Below are 23,909 nucleotides of genomic sequence, written 5' to 3' on the forward strand. Positions count from 1 at the left end.
ATTCACGTAACACATTGTCAGGTCATGAGCGTCACAGCACACTCTTAATCCCAGTATGTTTGCATACATTTTAGTGAGTCGTGTTGTCAGTAGGGCTCTATAGTAGCTGTTGGGTCATCAGTTCTGTTAATCTCATTGATTTGGGAGGTGTTTACCACCACATCTTGCCATGCCTTGGCCACACCATTCATCAGGAGATCATAGCCAGGACTCAATCCCTTGGAAGATGTTAATATCATTTAGTGGTAATGTGTCCTGAGCCCATTCCCTGATGAGAACTACAGGGGTCCATGACAGACTGAGGAACAAAAACCCAAAGCTGTGTAAAACAGTTACACTGATTAACAGCACAGATGGAAACTAGACCTCCAGAGAGCTGCTCTGTTAACTGTACCCCCAATTACATTGCTTAATGTACCCCAGGCTCATCAGTGTGACAAAATGCTCCAGAAAAGGGTTCTAATGAAAAACTTTATTTCCAGTTCAGCACTTGAAAGACGTCTCAAGGGTTGCAGGTGTGACATCAATGTCATCTTCTTCCATCTGTCGAGGAGCAAATCCATTACCAACATTTCGATTAAAGGAAGACTGGCTCCCTAAATCATTTATACTACATGTATAGTATGAGTCAATAATAATTCCAGATTTAAAATAGCTCACCAGCTTGGAACCCCTACTTGCAAGGGAAGACGTATTCTGTCTCAGCCTGGTCACCTGTAACCGTAAGACAGGTTAGTCTGAGTAAATGAAAACAAGTTGCCCAAATGTTCCTCAGAAGAGGGAGAAAAAAAATGACATTTTGGGAGGGTTAGTAGAGCAACTTACTTGGCTGGTAGTAGTCATAGATTTTGACCACCGCTGGCTTTAGATTCTGTACTGGGAGCTCCTGTATGATGTCCAGGGTGATGTGGAAAGGCAATAGCGATGTCAGCTGTTGGGAGAAAAACAAACATATTGCTCATTATACAGCAAAATCTATTCTTTTTAAATGAAGCCCATTATATGGAGTGCCATGTGAATGGTTTCCACCTCACCTCCGTCAGGTACATTAACACATGGTCATCTTTGATATCAACACGATCCACTTGACTTGAACCCCTCAGCTGTGAAGACAAGTCATTGATATTGCATGGACAACAAAAAAAGACCACCATGGATAAAGGTCACACCACAACAACTCACCCTCCCCAAAGAGTCTGGATCTGGGGAAAACCCAGAGAGCATTTTCAAATCCACTAGAATCATATTGGTGGTGAGCTCCTTTCCATGATATCTGAGAAAGACAGGATTGACAACCGCTTTTAATAATCAAATGCTTGGATTATTTTAGCCATAAAGACCAGGCTGCCAAATAAGCATTCTGACTGAAGGTCAATAACCTATACACAGGTATAATGACACTGATTCATTTGGGTCAAACCCATTCTGCAAGTCATGCTCCAAGATTACACATTTTAAAGAATTAATACAAATGGGTCCTTCATTCTTACCGAGACTGGAGCTTCAGCGTGACTCTGGGTCTCAAAGACTTGATGTTGCAGTCCACCTCTGGAGTCACCTGGATACTGAGCGTTGTGCTTCTGGTAGGAGTAGGGACGTTGTAGTGGAGCACCACCTGGGATAGAGAAGAGGAAGTCAGGGAAAAGATCTTCCCTGTAATGTATATTAAAGCGCATCTTGCGCCACAGGACTGGGAGCAGAGATGTGTATTCACTGACCTGCACTGAGGCACAAGCACTGCCCTTCACTTCAACGCTGTACTTCCCTTCTGTGTCCTGCAGCGCCCTCTCCTGGTACAGAAGCTTGTTGTTTTGGTTCACATGGAAGAGGCACCGTTCCCCACTGGGAGACCGTAGCGTCACTGTGCTGGCTCCTCCTCTACTGAACACCCTGGTGGAGTAGAGAGCCAGGGCCTGGAGGGCCACCACGGTGTCCTAGACATACAGACCACAGGACAATACCTTCAATGACAAACACTGTTTTTAAAGGGTTGATTTTTCCAAATTGAACAGTTGCTAAAGTGACTATATCCCAATTCCCTGTACCAGTGGAAGTGAGCCTCACCAGGTTAGACATGAAGAACACAGAGTTCTGCCTGTACTAGTGCACAGGGTGCCATTTCAGACCACTGGTGTTTGGGAAGTATACCTGTGTGGAGGAGAAGCCTCCGTAGGCGTTCTGCTGCCTCACCAGCCACCTGACGATGCGGGAGGCGTAGCCCAGGTCAGAGGTAGACCGAGAAGAGGCACTGAGGGACGCCAGCAGAACGTAGGAGCTGATCTCCACCTCCAGGGAGGGTGAGGTCTCCGAGGAGGACTGGGACCAGTGCAGGAGACCCCCTGAGGAGCACACACACACCCACGTCAGGATAAGGACTAGCTTAGTCATCCTAATACAGACTAGACCAAACAAAGTTCTGACCTCCCCAAATCAACTTTGGCTGTTTGATTGGACAAAGGTTTGCACTTTTAGGAAGACAGCACTAACAGATATAGCTCACCCTCTTGAAATGACATGGTGTCGAGGTGCTGCAGAAGCCGGGCCCGTGTCTCCATGTCACCTGCCAGGGTGAAGGTGTAGGCCAGCAGAGCAGTAGCGTAGGTGTTGGACATATCACTGGTGGAGTTCTTCAGGCAAGACAAGCTGTGGTCCACAACAGGATCCTGGAGCACAGAATAACAGCAGCACATTAAGACACAAGCCAGCCTGGACTGGGTTCCGTTCAAATTGTTGATTAGTGACAGCTTTTTGCTGAGGAAAGGGATCATTTTTTCCTTGTAAATATTATAAATTGTGTATATGCAGGGCGCCTTGGTCTCAATGGGATTCTTAAAATAAAGGTGAAAGCAGACAATACAAACAGATCTGGGACCAGGCTAGAGAGATTCAAGCTGGAGCACATATCAGTAGTAACAGATTCAGATCTGCTTATGTAACGCCCATTCTTTGTTATTTCATAGGCTACGTCATTGTAGAATCTTTACATGACAGTTGATTTCATACAGGAGGCTAAATTACTTGCGAGAAACGGTTACGTGGAGTGAAGCTACTTACCGACACGGACATGTTGAGCTCCAGCATTGAAGCAGTGATGTAAGCCGTCAGTGTGACTTCATCCGTCACTCCACCCTAGAAAACAATGTTAAAATACTAACTGCATCTAGCCACATTTAACATCCTTCAGTTTGTTAGCAATATAAATACCTTCATTCTGTTGTTCAAGAGCTTCCCTAAAGTTCTGAAACAGCCATGTTTGCCTTGTTGACGTTCCAACCAAGTCTTGGACTGCTCCATTGTCGCCGGGTCAACATAGATGAAAGACTGGGCTTTGCCAAAGGATCTCAAGACAAAAGCAGTCAGCCTGAAGAAAGAAGCGGATTCATTTAAAAGCCCTGACATAATATCGTCAAGCTCCAAGTCATGACATCACATGTCAACTGTCCTATCCGTCATTGAAACTACCAGTAGGTGAAAAACAAGCCAAGTACTCACCAGGTGTTCCCCAAGCCTTGTCCAAACGTGCTGTACGCACCATCAGCATTCTTGTAGTTCAGCTGCCTTTGGTAACCTGCCGGTGGGTTTTTAGCATGAACAGTGACCAAGTGGTTGTTCTGCTCCCTAACCCCGTTCATGGAGAGCTACCCTCCAACCAAGCTGTAATTAACCCCATTCAGCCAGCTAATTATTAGAAGGGGAGCTAGACCAGGGTTGGAGAGTCCTGCACTATGAGACAGTGTCAATATTCTACCATCAAATGACTTCAGTAGGAATCCATCTGTTATGTAGCTCCATCGTTACCATGACAGCAGGGTACACTTTAAAATAGAAACCTAAATCCTCTAGTTGGACAAATCCAGCCCGGTTTGTGGATTTGGTGTCTAATCAAGACAGATTTTAAGGGACTCTCCTACCACTAGTGAGGAACTTGGTGGCCTTGTCTAGGATGGCTGGCGTGAGCTGATTTGTATTCCGCAGGTACTCCAGGATGTAGATATTGGGGGAGAGCAGGGCCATATTCTGCTCCCCACACCCATACGGCATCTGCAACAGTCCATCCAGGTTGTTGAGGGCCCGACCCAGGATGTCCCCTACAGAGAAACAAGGGACTTCTGTTACACTGTCCTCTTTAGCAAACAGCAGCACTGGAGAAGGGTTGTCTTCCCACCACTACACAATGGTTTATTTTACCCAGAACAGAGAGGGAAATCCTAGCAGAGCCATCCACCACATTCTGGGGGAGTTGTACTTCCACCTCCTCTGTCAGAGCTTCTCCTGTGGACACAAAGATGCACTGAATGAAGATGATCACATCAACCACCGTGAACGCTGATTCATTACTGACCAGTAGGACACAGCAACCAGTTGTAGGTGTGGCTCTTCTCTGTTCCCTCAGCCTGGAGGACAGGAGAGGAGAGGAGAGGGATTCTTTTCAGAGGCAGTTACACCAGACACTATCTGTGCAACCTAACAGCAGTAGACTACATACCTTCACCAGCAGGCCCCGTGTGACTGTGTCAACGCGTCCTCTCTCCGGTACGTTCACAACCCCGTTGCCACACGCAGCGTGGGACTGGACAGCCGCTGCACTAACGGACACGTTCAAAACCCCTACACACAGGTTACACAACTCAGGTTGACATCCATTCTGCCGTTTCAACAGTTGAATGAAGACTAACCCAGGACAGAGGGGGCCATTGTCCAACTGAAGGTCTTTCGTCCATTGGCACACAAGCACGAGGAGTCCTGGACATCACGCACAGGTGTGAGAGTGTAGTCGGAGGAAAGAGCTGGAGTCACAGAAACCTGCCAAAGAGGAACACGTCGTAAGATAACATGGTACGACAAAAACAATACAACTCAAGAAACCATCCTGGTGCACTGTCGTACCATGATGCACTTGGAGAGGTAATTAAACACGGTGGCCTTCAGCTCAAAGCGCTCTCCCCGGATGACTGAGTAGGGCAGGGTGAGCTCCAGGAAGAAGGGCTGGAAGACCGTGAGCTCCACCAGAGGAGCCAGACCGAAGCCACTGGGGGCCAGGCAGAAGACCTCAGTCTCCCAGGTGGTGATGGTGTCTGGGACTGTCAGGGGGACATCTGCTGATCCAGACTCCCTGGAATACAGAGGTCAGAGTTCAAACAGAAAGCCACCAAGTGTACAATGGAGTAGGACTAATTTCAACACCATTTGTTGTTCCAAATGCATTTAAGCTTTATCTAACCAGGGACACCCATTGAGGTCAAAGGGTCTTTCCTAAGAGAAAGCTGGCCTACAGTTGTTCCTAATCTACACCACTGTTTTGATATGAGGCAAGAGCTAAGAGGGCTTTCACCAGAGGTCAGCCTCACTGCGCAGAGCACTTACCCAACTTCCACAAGATCCCAAATCCACGTCTCAGGGAAGAATGTACGGACCGTCTGTATGGGTGGCGGAGGTGGAGCGGCAAGTGCCACAGCCATTTCACGTCTAGGACCCGCTGATCCAGGCCTAGCCATTTGGCTGTAAGCTACTACTAACACAAAACATGCCCATTATTGTCAAGTTAAAAATGGACTGAATGCTGTGCTCAGACCAGTTTAACCAGGCTTTGTTATTCTAGCAAAAGGTAATCCATTTCCCAAGGTTCATTAAAGACTTGTGGCAATGATGAGAATAAGGACATCTCACCATAGGAGCGACGGTACTGGTTCCCCTGGTAACTGAGGCAGGAAGGTACTCTTATATCCAGGTTAGTCGCTAGCTTCAGTCCCAGTGTCTAGAAATGTCAGAAACAACTAATTATTAATAAATGTCCGTTTGTCATTCTATTAAGTTTAACAGTGGAAGATGAACACATTGTAACAGTTGAGAAAACAGGGCAGAAATATTTACCTGAAAAACTGCATAAGGATCATTTGTCTCCTCAGACGGTCCATATGGGTATGGCATTATGAATCTCCTTGGTCTAACACGTAAACATGCTACTGGATCTTCAAGCTCGTAGGGAATATAGGTCGTCTCCTTGACTGGTAACAAATCAAATATCTGGAATGGGACAAGAGGGAGGCTTGAAATTCTCTTGTTCATTGGGGACTGAAAGTGGGAGGACTACTTGCCCTTGAATAAAAGGACACTCAATTTTGGTTTTCCATTGCTAAACGTCAATAAGGAGGTGCTTTCCAGTTACCCAGAGTCAATAGAAAGTGGGCGTCAAGCCAGAGAACGAGTCTCATTACATTTGATAAAAGCTCCCCAAATAACCAGTGAACAGATCCACTCCATGTCTGCTGTAGTCACTGGTTGTATTCCCAGCACCACCAAAACTGTAGGTATGGTGGTACCACTGTTGTTCACTTCAGGAGCTCCGTTACCTTGTCAGCATCCAGCCTCTTCCCTGGCTCCATGATGCCAACACTCTGGTCCACAGCACTGAGGCCACAGAGGGAACCGGGCTGGGCCGAGAGACGCAGGGTGTTCTCCTCCCCTGGGACAGCGTTGGAGGGCGAGAACGCCACCAACACCTGGCATACACATCAGATACCATTACTCCAGGTATGGAAATACTGGACACCTTTCATAAAGTGGCAACAATGACAGACTCCTGCACACACCTGGTTCCTGAAGCATTTCTCAGTGGGGAAGTTCATGCTGTGGGCAATGACAGTCTCACTGGGTAGCATACTGTACACCAGGAGCTGAACCACCGGTGCCATCTCTGGAACCACTGCCAACTTCAAGGTGACGTCACCCTCAGCTACTGCAACGCAAGAGCAGGTCACTGTCATCAAGCACCTTCCAGAACGGTCAGAATCACTTAATGAAACTCACTCACCAGGACTGTCCTGCTGCACAGTAACATTGATGTGTCCATGCTGAACTATGACCCCTCTGGATAAGGCCTGGAGGGAAAGGGAACAGTTCTCAGCAACTCAGAGGAGCCACTGCAACCTGGTAAACAAATCCAGGACTCCAATTAGTATGATACGTTATGTTGTGGATGTCCATCATCCATTTCATATAGGCTACGAATTCCAATTTGTAACATGAGCTAGCTTGGGTTACCGTGGTTGATTAGGAGTATTGGTGCAGTATAGGAACATCCTTCCTTTGAAAGTGTGGCTGGGGCAACGTCTGAAATGATCCTGGTCAAAAGGAGTGCAACTAGGAAATATGGTGCCATTTCAGAGGCACCATGGGTTTGCAGGTTGTTCCTGGTTCTACTCACCAGGTAGAGGACATCCACAGAGCCCTTTGGGACAGTCTCCCCTACGATGGCATAGCGGATGGTGATTGACACTGCCTGCCCACATGCCAGTGGTTTCTCCATCTTCTGAATAGCCAGGGAGCTGGACGGTTTACTGTCTGGGGCAGCGGGCTGGATCAGTGAGAGGACGTGTTGCCCTCTGTTGAAATAGGGGACCCTGTATCCTGGGTACTCCACTTGTGGGGTGTCACTCACCTGGAAAGGAACAAAAGGAAGAGTCTAACTAAAGGCCCAATCCTAAATCAACCCCTAGACCCCGTCCTATATACAGTGGGGATCTGAGAGGATGACGGGAAACAATACAATAACAGATCCACCTTACTTCCACCTAGCCCATCTTGGTCACAGCACGTTAGGGTCATGGCCTTAGGGCAGCGTTTACCCCCCCCCCCCCCCACAACACTGCACAGCTGATTCAAATCTGGATGAAGAGTTCATTATTTGAAGTCAGCTGCGTAGGGCAACAAACTAAACACGCACCCCTTACGGTCTCCAGGCATGGAGTATAAAGTCTCTCAAACCGACAAGGAATCATACTTACTACGAGGTTAATATTCTCTTTGGGCATACTGGTTGTGTTGACCGAGAACCTGGCAATACCACGACTGTCCGTGGTTAGGTTCTGTAGTCGTAGATATGAGGACCAGCCTTTCTCCTCAAACAGGTAGACTAACATGTCAGAGATGGGTGTGTTGTTAAAGCGAACAGCATTTATCTGAGGAAAAGGTATGAATGAAGTGACACCACATACTGGTACTTCAGGAAGCAGGACAAACAAAAAGCATCCACAAGAACACCATTTGGACTTACCTTGCCTTCGATAATTGATCCATGCTCATAGATTTGGGGTGTGTCAACAAATGTGAATTCTCCAATCACATAGGAGAGCTCTACATTTTTTTCCTCTGACAGTGTAATACCTGTCAAATGAAGACAAATAATAGGATGCTATATTTCACAGCCTTGAGCCAACGCAGAGTAACCCAAACTCAGTCCTGGACCCCCCCCCTCCCCCGGGTGCACCTTGTAGTTTCTTGCCCTAGCACAACAGCTGATTCAAAGCATCAAAACTACATTACCAGATGGTTATTTGAGTCAGCCGTGTAGCGCTCGGGCAAAAACCAAAACGTGAACCCAGGGGGGGCCCCAGGACAGTTAGGGAAACCCTGATCTAATGAAACAGGCAATAGTTACATTGCCATCAGCTGAAGTGAAATGAAGGGTTTGTATTGAGTAAATTACATGATGCATCTCATAATGATTGTGATAGAGGACTTGCCTGTCCCCTCCTCCTGAACTTCTGCACGGAAACTAAACACGTCTCCCAGCAATTTCTCTCCTGCATTCTTTGTGAAAATTGCCAAGTTGAAGGCATAAGAAGCACAGCCAGTATGGTCCATCTAGGAAAAGCAAGCAGAACCACACAAAAACAGATTTAAATGTAATCCGTTGGTAAATACAGCACTACTAGTTATAGGAAAGCATACAAACCTCTATTGACTCTTTGTGGCATGGAGGTGTGTAATCAGGAACTCCTTGTGGATTTCTCTCATCAATTGTTATTGGTATCACTGCATTGTCCACCAAGGGTCGGCACAACTTCACCCCTGCTTTACCAGGTACAGGCTGCCCATACGTGTATCTGATTTCAATTCACAACAAGACAAGTGTCAATTTCCTACATCCAGTTACCATATTAAAAACAGAACACCTAAAGGCTTTAAGTCACGTATTTAACATGGTCAATGAATCTGGACCTGTCTTCATAGAGCCTCAGAATGGGATCAGTTTTAACTATAGATCATAATGAACAAGGTCACATGTCAGGGTGGGACCTGATCCTAATCCCAGACGCTTTATGACCTAAGAACCCGCTGTTCATGTAAATGCCACTAACAAATCTCAGCAGCACTATAGGTCTTCAATTAGCATATTTAGATTTTAAACAATTTCCACATGAAGCTACAGTACTAGCAGAGGCTGCTGCCTACAGACTTGAAATCATTGGAATACTAGTCACACCATCTCATATGTATATACTGTATTCTATACCTCTGACATTGATCATTCCTTAGATATTTGTGAAATTGTTACATATTGCTGCACCCGCGTTGTGACCAATAAAATGTGATTTACTTGTATTTTCAAAGATCCAAATCCTTACTTTCAAATGTGAAAGTAAATTAAATACTTCTAATAGTATTTCAACCCAGGTCTGCATTAGCGTAATGAGACTAGAATGACATTTAGTGGACTAACTACAATACATTGCAAATCACCAATAGTGTTTACTCACTCTGCACACACTTTCACTTCATACTCTTCTTGAACAACGCTGATCTTGTCAGTGAGGTTCATCTGGATCTCAAACTTGGGCAAAACTACAGAGAAAAAGAACAGCAGTCAACTCTAGAACGTTCCAGGATTGTGATGCATCCATTCAACATTACCTAGCATGAAAGAGAAACTCAACCTACCATACTTTTCTACTTTGAAGTTGTGGTAGATTTTCTCTTCACCAATCCACACTACAATGGTATAGGATCCTACAGGTGCTTCAGAGTTCAGGGGGTGAGAAAGCTGCAGAATGTTGCCACTGGATGTAGTGTTGACCCACTGTCCAATCCGGTTGCGATTAACATCCTGTTGGTTCATAGGAAGGGGAACCTTCAGCAGGACAAGGAGTCAGCTCTATTCATGACATTTCTATCTGCAACATGCATTTACTGAAGGGGGCCCAGATCACACAAAGCTGACTGGAAGTATTTGGCTACGTTCTACAGTAGGTGGAAATGAGGACCTAGCTAGCTAGCTGGGGGAGTCATAATGTTGCAGTATTTACACTGACAGTCAACATAAAGTTAGACTAACAAGGATCTTACCTCAAGTTCCACAATGTTGTACTGTGAAGGGCAAAGACAAGAGATGGGTTCATGTTTCATTAATAACACCAATTCCAAAACAGCAGGGGAGCATAACTGTCTACAACCACAGGAACTATTGGCTTGGTCGCTTAACGTAAACATCACATGTAGCATTTGCACTGGGAATGGCAATTCAATCTCAGGAAGAGATGATTCTATTCTGACCAACATGAATGGAAACCCCATGTCCTGGCTGGCTGCTTGCTGTACATAGTGTCACATAATACCAGATTGCTATGGCCATCACAGTATTGCCACACTTCTGTATTTGGCTTTGAAATAGTAGAGACTGACCTAAAAGACTATTTTCAATATTATATTTCCAACTCACCAACTGATTGACAGGGCTAAAATTGGTATCCAAGGTGACGACTCTAAAATGCACTGTAGACAAACACAATAAGAATATTAGAAAATTCCAAGGATTCCCAGAAATACTGGTTGAGGATTTCCATCCTGAGTGAACCCAGTGGGTTTACTGCATCTGCACCACATTCCTGAACAACGAGGCTCTACAGATGTCTACCGTTTCCCTCTACAATCCTCATAAGCCACGCAGAGTGGACAGGACCAGACTGGGGGAAGAGCATTGCCGGCAATGATAGTGTTCTTTTCTACACAATTATTGCCTGATGCATTTCAAACAATACTTCCTTCTAATACAGTTATAGCCTCAAATAAACAATGGGAACATGGTGGGGTCGTGGAAGGCTGTTCAAAGCCCTGGAGTAAACCATCAGCCAATTGTCCTGTTGTTTCTCAGCAACCAGACTAAAGGTGTACTGGCTCTAACATTACCCGTTTGTCCTGGGTTGTAGATTGGTTTGTCCGTTTGGATGAACGTCATGGGGCCGTAGGGTTTGATCATGACCCTTCTCTCCTCTGTTGATAGAAATGTTACCCCTCGAACCTCCACCTTAAAGTTGTGCACTTCGTCGCTCTTCACATGAGGGGCCTGTCAGAGACCGAGACAGAGCAACACCGGTGAACTAACGGACCGATAACATAGGACATTAAAATGTGGTGCCGTGTGGCCCAGCTGGTAAGAGCGTGCCACTAGCAACTTCAAGGTAGAGCGTGTAACTCCTGCAGGGATCACATTATGCACTCAGCGTACTTTAAGTTACATATATAAATTGTTTCCATAGTATATACACTAGCATGCAATCAAAACCTGAATCGGAAGAAAAGTTCTGGTAGGCCACAAGCTGGCATTGCACAAACAACCTAAGCGATGCATCAAAGCTGAGAAGTACAGTACACTCTTATTGGAATGGCTCTAGATGTCCACCAGTGCTGGGCTGACCTGAAACTGGAAGCAGCGGTGAAACTCTTGGTCAGAAGTCTCGTGGAGAAGTGTTTTGTTCTGCCCGTCGGCCATCAGAGATATGGTCATGACCAGGGTCTCGTTGGGCTGCAGAAGGCTGGCACAAAGCTTGGCCTCTGAGCCTGCCTGGATCACTGCAGGAATGGCTACCATGTAAACCCTACAGAGAACACACCCGGCAACGGGAAAATCAGTACACCTCTAAACACAAAGCCAGGTGAAATATACAGGGGGGATAAAGATCTGCAGAAAGGGTAGATGAAAAATGGCTCTAAATCTGCTGACAGAACATTAAACCGAGACAAGCAAGTCTAACTTGTGACTGCAGATTTACTTACGGTCTTGGAGTCTCTTGACAGACACAAAGCCAGTGAATGCAGGCAAAGAGTATCCATCTCCAAACCTCAAGCCCAGGAAGAACCATGACTAAAGGAGAAAAATAAACCACCAAGTCCGTTATGACCCAGTATTCCTACATGGAGAGAGAGACCTAACAATACCATTTCAAATTCTTTCCTGGGCACTGCAAACCTTGCATTCCATTCATTATCAGAAGCAGCCACCCACTGACATGGTCTCAGACCATTTCATACGCAAAACACTCAAGTATGATATATTACATTTTATATGGTTTACATCTGTGGATGCCCGTCATCCATTTCGTATGATGTGTTAAAAACCATGCAAAATGGACATTTTACAAATTACAATTTGTTGTGGCCAACATGAGCTAGGTAGCTAACATTATCTAGGCTAAACATTAGGAGTAAAGTTAATTAGCATGTTTGCTAACCTTAACCCTTTTACCTAAGTAGATGAAGTTGCTTTTTACCCCAAATGTTATACTTCAGTTTTATTACACCCACCCCGCCACTCTTTTTGCTTTAAGTAGCCGTCTTCTGTAAAAATACTAAACGTAACATTCCCATATGGATTTCAGTCTCGCGGATTTACATTTATTATGTTACATATAGTCAATGACACCAGGCTGCAGACACAGGTCGGTAAAAAGGCTCAATTGCACGTAGGTTAGCGTTTTACTTCTAGACCGAGTTACAGTATCTCGGTCTAGAAACTGGGCGCCAAACACAGATTGCAAAAGTATGTCTTTCGCATTGCATTTGGTATAGCCTGTAAAAGACCAGATGTAAGTAAAAATGCAAGGCAGTAACTTGTTTTGTTAATTGATCGCGGACCTGTTGTTTGGGGTATAAGATTGCGCCACAAGTTGCTATAGCACCTGTGACCAAGGCATACTCACCACAGCGGATTGTTTGTGGACTCAGTCGAAAGTAAATATCCCCCGTCGGTCATGTCCCTATAAATATCCTTAGTTCCGGACTTTTTTCTAATTACTAAGCGCTCGCACCTGCTGGATATTCAGGGAGTTCGATTAGACTGAACGGCCATTTCAAATGCTCGATCATGTTGTCAACAAGGCAGCATGGCGCGTACAGTAATTCAGGAACATAGGTCTACAACATGTATTCTATCCATCAAATGCTGAAGCACATATGGGGTTTTTATCAAGACCAAACCCTTTTAGGCCTATGTATATGAACACTCCCAAATCATTACTCCACGTGCTTTTGTACACTGCTGCAACTCGCTGTTTGTTTGTTACCTATGCTTAGTCACTTCGCCCCCACCTACATGTTGATGACCTCAACTAGCCTGTGGGCTCGGTACCGGTGCCCCCTGTATATAGCCTCGTTATTGTTATTCTTATTGTGTTACTTTTTATTATAGTCTACTTGGTAAATATGTTCTTCTTCTTCTTGAACTGCACTGTTGGTTAATTACGGGCTTGTAAGTAAGCATTTCACGGTAAAGTCTACACTTGTTGTATTCGGCGCATGTGACAAATAAAGTTTGATTTGATTTGACCTACATCACTTTGTTTTGACGCAGGACAGATAATTGAATCAATCCCCTCCTATCACAGCCATTCAACTCTGTAACTGTTTTAAAGTCACCATTGGCCTGATGGTAAAATCCCTGAGCAGCTTCCTTCCTCACTGGCAACTGAGTTGGGAAGGACGCCTGCATCTTTGTAGTGACTGGGTGTATCGACACACCATCCAAAGTGTAATTAATAACTTCACCATGTTCAAAGGGATATTCAATATCTGCTTTTTATTTTCCCCCATCTACCAACCCATCTGCTCTACTTTATGAGCCATTGGAAAACCTCCCAAGTTTTTGTGGTTGTATCTGTGTTTGAAATTCACTGCTCCACTGAGGGACCTTACAGATAATTCTATGTGTGCGGTACAAAGATGAGGTAGTCATTACTGCACACAGTGAGTCCAACCTATGTGACTTGTTAAGCACATTTTTACTCCTGAACTTATTTAGGCTTGCCATAACAAAGAGGTTGAATACTTATTGACAAGACATTTCAGCTTTTTATTTGTAATTCATTTGTAAATAATACATCAATAAAAAACAATTCCACATTGACATTATGGGGTATTGTGGGTAGGCCAGTGACCAAACAAATCTCAGTGTAATCCATTTTAAATTCAGGCTGTACCATGTGGAAAAAGTAAAGCGGTGAGAATACTTTCTGAAGACACACCCTTACTGCACCATGTCTTCCTTTGAACATGAGTATGAATAAAACCTTGACATGTCTTCTCTCCTACCCCCCCTCCTCCAGACCAAGGTGAAGTACCTGAAGCAGACATCAGTGATACTCCAGAGAGAGTTTAGAGGGGACATCTCTAACACAGTGGAGGGCCTGGTACGACTACCTGGAGTTGGACCCAAGATGGCTCACCTGGCACCAGGTCTCTGGCATAGGTAGGTATGGCTACTAGACTGTAAACTCTCCTTCCAGACTCATATTAAACATCTCCAATCCAAAATCAAATCTAGAATCGGCTTTCTATTTCACAACAAAGCCTCCTTCACTCACGCCGCCAAACTTACCCTAGTAAAACGGACTATCCTACCGATCCTCGACTTTGGCGATGTCATCTACAAAATAGCTTCCAATACTCTACTCAGCAAACTGGATGCAGTCTATCACAGTGCCATCCGTTTTGTTACCAAATCACCTTATACCACCCACCTCTGCGACCTGTATGCTCAAGTCGTCAGACCCACTGGCTCCAGGTCATCTATAAGTCTATGCTAGGTAAAGCTCCGCCTTATCTCAGTTCACTGGTCACGATAACAACACCCACCAAACGTAGCACACGTTCCAGCAGGTATATCTCACTGGTCATCCCCAAAGCCAACACCTCATTTGGCCGCCTTTCCTTCCAGTTCTCTGCTGCCAGTGACTGGAACGAATTGCAAAAATCGCTGAAATTGGAGACTTTTATTTCCCTCACCAACTTTAAACATCAGCTATCTGAGCAGCTAACCGATCGCTGCAGCTGTACATAGTCCATCTGTAAATTGCCCACCCGATCTACCTACCTCATCCCCATACTGTTTTTATTTTATTTACTTTTCTGCTCTTTTGCACACCAGTATCTCTACTTGCACATCATCATATGCTCATTTATCACTCCAGTGTTAATCTGCTAAATTGTAATTATTCGCTCCTATGGCCTATTTATTTCCTACCTCCTCATGCCTTTTGCACACACTGTATATAGACTTTATTTTTTTTCTACTGTGTCATTGACTTGTTTATTGTGTTATTGGCTTCTTTATCGTTTACTTCATGTGTAACTCTGTGTTGTTGTCTGTGTCACACCGCTTTGCTTTATCTTTGCCATGCCGCAGTTGTAAATGAGAACTTGTTCTCAATCAGCCTACCTGGTTAAATAAAGGTGAAATAAAAAATAAAATAAAATAATATACAGTTGAAGTCAGAACTTGACATACACCTTAGCCAAATACATTTAAACACTCAGTTTTTCACAATTTGTGACATTTAATCCTAGTCAAAATTCCCTGTCTTAGGTCAGTGAGGATCAGCACTTTATTTGAAGAATGTGAAATGTCAGAATAATAGTAGAGAATTATTTTTTTCAGCTTTAATTTCTTTCATCACATTCCCATTGGGTCAGAAGTTTACATACACTCAATTAGTATTTGCTAGCATTGCCTTTAAATTGTTTAACTTGGGTCAAACATTTCAGATAGCCTTCCACAAGCTTCCCACAATAAGTTGAGTGAATTTTGGCCCATTCCTGCTGACAGAGCTGGAGTAACTGAGTCAGGTTTGTAGGCCTCCTTACTCGCACACGCTTTTTCAGTTCTGCCCACACATTTTCTATAGGATTGAGGTCAGGGCTTTGTGATGGCCACTCCAGTACCTTGACTTTGTTTTCCTTAAGCCATTTTGCCACAACTTTGGAAGTATGCTTGGGGTCATTGTCCATTTGGAAGACGCATTTGCGACCAAGCTTTAACTTCCTGACTGATGTCTTGAGACGTGGCTTCAATATATCCACATCATTTTCTCCCTCATGATGCCATCTATTTTGCGAAGTGCACCTGTCCCTCCTGCAGCAAAGCACCCCCACAACATGATGCTGCCACCCCCGTGCTTCAAGGTTGGGATGGTGTTCTTCAGCTTGCAAGCCTCCCCCATTTTCCTCCAAACATGACAATGGTCATTATGGCCAAACAGTTCTATTTTTGTTTCATCAGACCAGAGGACATTTCTCCAAAAAGTACGATCTTTGTCCTCATGTGCAGTTGCAAACCGTAGTCTGGCTTTTTTTATAGCGGTTTTGGAGCAGTGGCTTCTTCCTCGCTGAGCGGCCTTTCAGGTTATGTCGATATAGGACTCAATTTACTGTGGATATAGATACTTTTGTACCTGTTTCCTCCCGCATCTTCACAAGGTCCTCTGCTGTTCTGGGATTGATTTGCAGTTTTCGAACCAAAGTACTTCATCTCTTGGAGACAGCACGTGTCTCCTTCCTGAGCGGTATGACGGCTGCGTGGTCCCATGGTGTTTATACTTGCGTACTATTGTTTGTACAGATGAACGTGGTACCTTCAGGCGTTTGGAAATTGCCCCCAAGGATGAACCAGACTTGTGTAGTTCTACAATTTTTGTTTCTGAGCTCTTGGCTGATTTTCCCATGATGTCAAGCAAAGAGGCACTGAGTTTGAAGGTAGGGCTTGAAATACATCCACAGGTACACCTCCAATTGACTCAAATGATGTCAATTAGCCTATCAGAAGCTTCTAAAGCCATGACATCATTTTCTGGAATTTTCCAAGCTGTTTAAAGGCACAGTCAACTTAGTGTATGTAAACTTCTTACCCACTGGAATTGTGATACAGTGAATTATAAGTGAAATAATCTGTCTGTAAACAATTGTTGGAAAAATGACTTGTGTCATGTACAACCGACTTGCCAAAACTATAGTTAGTTAACAAGAAATTTGTGGCGTGGTTGAAAAACAAGTTTTAATGACTCCAATCTAAATGTATGTAAACTTCCGACTTCAACTGTAGGTCTACAAATCCCATACTTTAGTCTGCATGTTGTGCAGAGTGGTAGTTCTATTGGGATTATATAGTGGGCGTCTTTATAATGGGATAGTTTTTCTACTTTGTTGTTTTTATTGTGTGTGTGTGTGTGTGTGTGTGTGTGTGTGTGTGTGTATGTACACACGTTCACCGTATCTCCAACCGGCTCGGATGGACGAGAGGTGGGACCAAGAACCCAGAGGAGAGAAGCAAGGCCCTGGAAGACTGGTTACCAAGGTAACCAGACAACACCACTTCCTGTACCTCTGACCCATCAGGTCACACGTTAACCAGTCACTGATCAATCAAATCAAATCAAATGTATTTATATAGCCCTTCTTACATCAGCTGATATCTCAAAGTGCTGTACAGAAACCCAGCCTAAAACCAACAGCAAGCAATGCAGGTGTAGAAGCACGGTGGCTAGGAAAAACTCCCTAGAAAGGCCAAAACCTAGGAAGAAACCTAGAGAGGAACCAGGCTATGAGGGGTGGCCAGTCCTCTTCTGGCTGTGCCGGGTGGAGATTAGAACAGCACATGGCCAAGATGTTCAAATGTTCATAAATGACCAGCATGGTCAAATAATAATAATCATAGTAGTTGTCAAGGGTGCAACAAGTCAGTAACACAAGAGTAAGTGTCAGTTGGCTTTTTCATAGCCGATCTTTGAGAGTATCTCTACCGCTCCTGCTGTCTCTAGAGAGTTGAAAACAGCAGGTCTGGGACAGGTAGCACGTCCGGTGAACAGGTCAGGGTTCCAGAAGGTCTGGGACAGCAGGTCTGGGACAGGTAGCACGTCCAGTGAACAGGTCAGGGTTCCATAGCTGCAGGCAGAACAGTTGGAACTGGAGCAGCAGCACGGCCAGGTGAACTGGGGACGGCAAGGAGTCATCAAGCCAGGTAGTCCTGAGGCATGATCCTAGGGCTCAGGTCCTCCGAGAGAGAGAAAGAAAGAAAAAGAGAAAGAGAGAATTAGAGAGAGCATATTTAAATTCACACAGGACACCGACCGGAAAAGACAAGAGAAATATTCCAGATGTGACAGACTGACCCTAGCCCCCCGACACAGCATAAATACTGGAGGCTGAGACAGGAGGGGTCAGGAGACACTGTGGCCCCATCCGATGAAACCCCCGGACAGGGCCAAACAGGTAGGATATAACCCCACCCACTTTGCCAAAGCACAGCCCCCACACCACTGGACCACACCACCAATCAGATCCCTTACAGCAGGAAAGGGAAACATTTGGCCTTGTGATTTCTGTCTGACATGATTTTGATGAAGACGGGGATGGTGATTGATGATCTTCCTCTCTCTTCCCCGACACAGGGATCTATGGAGTGAGATCAACTGGTCGCTGGTGGGGTTTGGTCAACATGTGTGTCTACCTGTCAATCCTCTCTGCTCCGTGTGTCTGAACAAGCACAGCTGCCCCTCCGCCCACCAAGCCTCCCCAGCCAAGAGGCCTAAAGCTGGGTCACCTCGCTCACCACACTCCCCCAAGACCTCCAGGGTCAAGCTGGAACCTGGTTCTCTTTGTTTGGGGTTACCACCCCCTTCCTCCTCCTCCTCAGCCACACCTGTCAAAGAGGAACCTCTGGCTACCGCCCTCTCCCCTCCTCTGCTGCCCAGAAAAAGGAAGTCCAAAGCCAAAACCTTCTCTACATGATACGACAGAAGGGACTAGAATCCCTATAGAGATATAGGGTCCTTCCTCCCAAAGTGTGCACTTGTCACTTCCCTGACTGATTTGAAATGAGCGTTACTAGAAATATGGTGGTAACTCCTACTAGCCCAGTGGTATTAACTTCTTTAGCGGGGAGACCATTTTCAGACCGAATTTCTGTGGACCCCATTTATTTTGCTAGAATTTCACAACCCCACCCCAAAAAAACCTTCAAATCGTTACATTCAGATCAACTAATGACCAATTCATTATATTTTCATATTTATCAAACTGAAAACCAATAAATAAAAGTACTCAATAAAATTGTATTTTTCAAATGATCTCAAACACGTTTGTATATTGTCCCATACAATAATCGTCACTTTCATGTTTTGTTCCCAAAACAAATAGCGACCTGACAATACCACTGACATAATCCTCGCAGATATACCAGAGTGTCTAAGACGTGTAGGGGTCAGAGGTCCATTTGGAATTAACAATGTGAGTATAAGACACTCAGTGCCACATGTGATTGCGTTCCCCCTGGAAACTGACTGTCAGAATCCTAATCGGAGTTTGAGTTCACGGATAGAATGCACTTGATATCATTACACCCTTAAGTGACCACTGAATTGGGTTGATATTTCGCCATCTTTAATATGCTGATAAAATATTAACGCAACATCTTCAATGATTTTACAGAGTTACAGTTCATATAAGGAAAGTAGTCAATTGAAATAAATTAGGCCCTGATCTATGGATTTCATGTGACTGGGCAGTCATGTGACTGGGCAGGGGCCCACCCACTGAGTCAGACCATCAGAATGAGGTTTCCCCCCACGAAAAGGCTTTACTACAGACAGAAATACTCCCGTTTCATCAGCTGTCCGCAGACGATCCCGCAGGTGAAGAAGCCGGATGTGGAGTTCCTGGGCTGGCAGGGTTACACGTGGTCGTGAGGCCGGTTGGAAGTACCGGCAAATTATTTTAAAAATGACGTTGGATGCGGGTAATGGTAGAGAAATGATTCAATTATCTGGCAACAGCTCTGGCAGACATTTCTGCAGTCAGCATGCCAATTGCACGCGCCTTCAACTTGACAGCTGTGGGATTGCGACAAAACTGCACATTTTAGAGTGGCCTCATTGTACCCAGCACAAGGCGTACATGTGTCATCAGGTTCTTGAAAATGTCCCACCTGTCAAGTGGATGGATTATCTTGGCAAAGTCAAAATGCTCACCAGCAGGGATGTAAACAAATTTGTGCGCAATTTCAGAGCTTTTTTGTGCTTCTGGAACATTTCTGGAACTTTTATTTCAGCTCATGAAACATGGGAACACTTCACATGGTGATATATTTTTGTTCACTATTGTTTAAGAATTCCTGAGTACTGTCCAATCAAGAGGGCTTGTTCAATCTTCTCTGAACCGAAACATCTGGTATTGTACTGCTGTCGAAAGTACAGTGATTGCTTAGTTTGCCAGCTCAGCATGTACAGTCGTGGCCAAAAGTTTTAATGACACATTCCTTTTCACAAAGTTTGCCGCTTCAGTGTCTTTAGATATTTTTGTCAGATGTTAGTATGGAATACTGAAGCATAATTACAAGCATTTCATAAGTGTCAAAGGCTTTTATTGATAATTACATGAAGTTGATGCAAAGAGTCAATATTTGCAGCGTTGACCCTTCTTTTTCAAGATCTGCGCAATCCGCCCTGGCATGCTGTCAATTAACTTCTGGGCCACAAGACTGATGGCAGCCCATTCTTGCATAATCAATGCTTGGAGTTTGTCAGAATTTGTGGGTTTGTGTTTGTCCACAAGTTCAATGGGATTAAGGTCAGGGGAGTTTCCTGGCCATGGACCCAAAATATCGATGTTGTGTTCCGAGCCACTTAGTTATCACTTTTGCCTTATGGCAAGGTGCTCCATCATGCTGGAAAAGGCATTGTTCGTCACCAAACTGTTCCTGGATGGTTGGGAGAAGTTGCTCTCGGAGGATGTTTTGGTACCATTCTTTATTCATGGCTGTGTTCTTAGGCAAAATTGTGAGTGAGCCCACTACCTTGGCTGAGAAGCAACCCCACACATGAATGGTCTCTGGATGCTTTACTGTTGGCATGACACAGGACTGACGGTAGCGCTCACCTTGTCTTGTCCGGACAAGCTTTTTTCCCCAGATGCCCCAAACAATCGGAAAGGGGATTCATCAGAGAAAATGACTTTACCCCAGTCCTCAGCAGTCCAATCCCTGTACTGTTGCACAATATCAGTCTGTCCCTGATGATTTTCCTGGAGAGAAGTGGCTTCTTTGCTGCCCTTCTTGACACCAGGCTATCCAAAAGTCTTCGCCTCACTGTGCGTGCAGATGCACTCACACCTGCCATTCCTGAGCAAGCTCTGTACTGGTGGTGCCCCGATCCCGCAGCTGAATCAACATCAGGAGATGGTCCTGGCGCTTGCTGGACTTTCTTGGGCGCCCTGAAGCCTTCTTCACAACAATTGAATCGCTCTCCTTGAAGTTCTTGATGATCCGATAAAACGGTTGATTTAGGTGCAATCTTACTGGCAGCAATATCCTTGCCCGCGAAGCCCTTTTTGTGCAAAGCAATGGTGACGGCACGTGTTTCCTTGCAGGAAACCATAGTTGACAGAGGAAGAACAATGATTCCAAGCACCACCTTCCTTTTGAAGCTTCCAGTCTTATTTGAACTCAATCAGCATGACAGAGTGATCTCATCACTCACACCTGTGTTAAGGACAGAAAATCACTGACATGTAAGCTGGTCCTTTTGTGGCAGGGCTGAAATGCAGTGGAAAATATTTTTGGGGGGATTCAGTTCATTTGCATGGCAAAGAGGGACTTCACAATTCATCTGATCACTCTTCATAACATTCTGGAGTATATGAAAATTGCCATCATACAAACTGAAAATGTATATTTGTCATTCTCAACTTTTGGCCACGACTGTACATTAGTCAACCCAGAATGTATTTTCTTTCCCATTGTGATAAGATAATTGATCTGTTTAAGGCTTTGACTAAAGTATTCCACTCTGAAACCATATAACTTTGTGAAATGTATTCGAATGAATAATTCTATAATGATGTGTTAAAGACTATAATCCAATACTGTGTGTGAGTAGGTAGACTTTTTAAGACTAGGACACTGTTACTATTTCAAAATGAGCAGGGCATAGTTGATAAGACGACCTTGTGAAAGTAACAGGAAAAGGGGCCTGTCCCTGTCGTCCAATCCCTGTCGTCCAAAGGTGACACGCCGAAAACCGTGCACGGGCGGGTCTTTGACCCGTAAATTAAAGACCTGTCCCCTGACATTGGGGTTCCATAACAGGCCGGCATATACCTAAGGTCGGCAGAGACGGTGACGGAATCCAACCAACATTACTTTTCCCAGCCTACAAGACGAAGGTCAGTAAATCTTTATTTACGAATTTGGGGGAATGATTTAAGATATCTTGGATTTGATGTTCTAAATACTTGGAATTTATCAATAATAGGAGCTTAGTTATTCTACACAGATTCACTAAGGTGTTTTTACTTTGTGTATTAACAAAATCGATAAGGGAGCAGGTCCGCGAAGACCTGAGGTACATGTGCACTACCATAAATAAAACTAGCTTAATAATTGAGGTCAGTGTTTTACTTTGTGAAGTGGCCGAGAGGTTATTAAGGGATATAAAAAAAAAATAGGACGGTGATTTTGTGCAAATAGGATAACTTAAATGGTTAATTAACAAGTGGTAAATTAACCAGGAGAGGCTATAAAATAGGTTTTGTGAGAGAATTACCGTCCTATGCGAACAAGATAACTCAAATGGTCAATTAACCTGTTTAGGATATGGGGGCAGTATTTTCACGGCCAGATAAAAAAACGTACCCGATTTAATCTGGTTATTACTCCTGCCCAGAAACTAGAATATGCATATAATTAGTAGACACCCTAAAGTTTCTAAAACTGTTTGAATGGTGTCTGAGTATAACAGAACTCATATGGCAGGCCAAAACCTGAGAAGATCCCTGTCTGACCATTTCTTGGCCTTCTGTAGCCTCTTTTTCAAAAATACAGGATCTCTGCTGTAACGTGACATTTAAGGCTCCCATTGGCTCTCAGAGGGCGCCAGAACGTGGAATGATAACTCTGCAGTCTCTGAGCGAAAAACAGTAGGGGTTTGGGAGAGTGCTCCTTCTGAGAACAATGACACTGGCGCGCGCGTGCATGTGAAGACTCCATTTTCTTATTTCAGTGTTTGAACAGATACGTCTCCCGGTTGGAATATTATCGCTATTTTACCAGAAAAATCACATAAAAATTGATTTTAAACAGCGTTTGACATGCTTCGAAGTACGGTAATGGAATATTTTGTCGGATAGGGTCTTGAACGCAAGAACAAAAACGCAGCCATTTGGATATAACTATGGATTATTTGGAACCAAAACAACATTGGGTGTTGAAGTAGAAGTCCTGGGAGTGCATTCTGACGAAGAACAGCAAAGGTAATCCAATTTTTCTTATAGTAAATCTGAGTTTGGTGCGTGTCAAAATAGCTAGCCGGGCTATCTACTCAGAATATTGCAAAATGTGCTTTCACCGAAAAGCTATTTTAAAAATCGGACACCGCGATTGCATAAAGGAGGAGTTCTGTATCTATAATTCTTAAAATAATTATGTTTATCTTGAGTAATTTAGTAAATTCACCGGAAGTTTGCTAGTTCTGAACATCACATGCTAATGTAAAATGCTGGTTTTTGATATATGAACTTGATTGAACAAAACATGCATGTATTGTATAACATAATGTCCTAGGAGTGTCATGTGATGAAGCTCAAAGGTTAGTGCTGCATTTAGCTGTGGTTTTTGTGACATATATGCTTGCTTTGAAAATGGCTGTGTGATTATTTTTGGCAGGAGAGTACCCTGACATAATCTAATGTTTTGCTTTCGCTGTAAAGCCTTTTTGAAATCGGACAATGTGGTTTGATTAACGAGAGTCTTGTCTTTCAAATGGTGTAAAACAGTCATATGTTTGAGAAATTGAAGTTATAGCATTTGAGGTATTTGTATTTCACGCCACGCGATTCCACTGAAGGGCAGTGCTTGTGCCTCAGTGCAGGTCAGTGACTAGGTGGGACGCAAATGTCCCACCTTGCCCAGGGAGGTTAAGAACATTGTTAACTTAATTCACGTAACACATTGTCAGGTCATGAGCGTCACAGCACACTCTTAATCCCAGTATGTTTGCATACATTTTAGTGAGTCGTGTTGTCAGTAGGGCTCT

At 44.3% G+C, this 23,909-nt stretch overlaps 1 protein-coding gene across 3 annotated transcripts; it reads right to left on the reverse strand.

Moving 5' to 3' along the window:
- Positions 1-452: 452 nt before the first annotated feature.
- On the reverse strand, positions 453-12,862 carry LOC106595944 (alpha-2-macroglobulin-like). 3 transcript variants are annotated; one of them, XM_045709493.2, is made up of 37 exons: positions 12,756-12,862; positions 11,833-11,920; positions 11,474-11,654; positions 10,966-11,122; positions 10,499-10,551; positions 10,126-10,146; positions 9,721-9,886; positions 9,540-9,624; positions 8,735-8,885; positions 8,523-8,643; positions 8,054-8,163; positions 7,785-7,958; positions 7,205-7,438; positions 6,812-6,878; positions 6,591-6,733; positions 6,351-6,500; positions 5,872-6,024; positions 5,668-5,755; positions 5,365-5,512; positions 4,888-5,113; positions 4,677-4,803; positions 4,487-4,608; positions 4,343-4,394; positions 4,189-4,272; positions 3,912-4,088; positions 3,493-3,568; positions 3,205-3,361; positions 3,055-3,129; positions 2,501-2,663; positions 2,149-2,339; positions 1,719-1,934; positions 1,491-1,615; positions 1,183-1,273; positions 1,035-1,103; positions 826-931; positions 661-714; positions 453-543 (listed from the first exon to the last, which is right to left on the reverse strand). In XM_045709493.2, exons 2-36 carry the CDS (start codon positions 11,916-11,918, stop codon positions 674-676), a joined length of 4,386 nt encoding a protein of 1,461 aa, XP_045565449.2. In that variant the 5' UTR covers positions 11,919-11,920; positions 12,756-12,862; the 3' UTR covers positions 453-543; positions 661-673. The 3 variants fall into 3 exon arrangements, with proteins under 3 accessions (XP_045565449.2, XP_045565442.2, XP_045565433.2); XM_045709486.2 differs by having other exon boundaries at positions 5,365-5,509; positions 6,591-6,736; XM_045709477.2 differs by having other exon boundaries at positions 6,591-6,736.
- Positions 12,863-23,909: the final 11,047 nt, after the last annotated feature.

This window comes from Salmo salar, chromosome 02 (genome assembly GCF_965601325.2).
Source record: "Salmo salar chromosome 02, fSalSal1, whole genome shotgun sequence".
NCBI classification, from domain to species: Eukaryota; Metazoa; Chordata; class Actinopteri; order Salmoniformes; family Salmonidae; genus Salmo; species Salmo salar.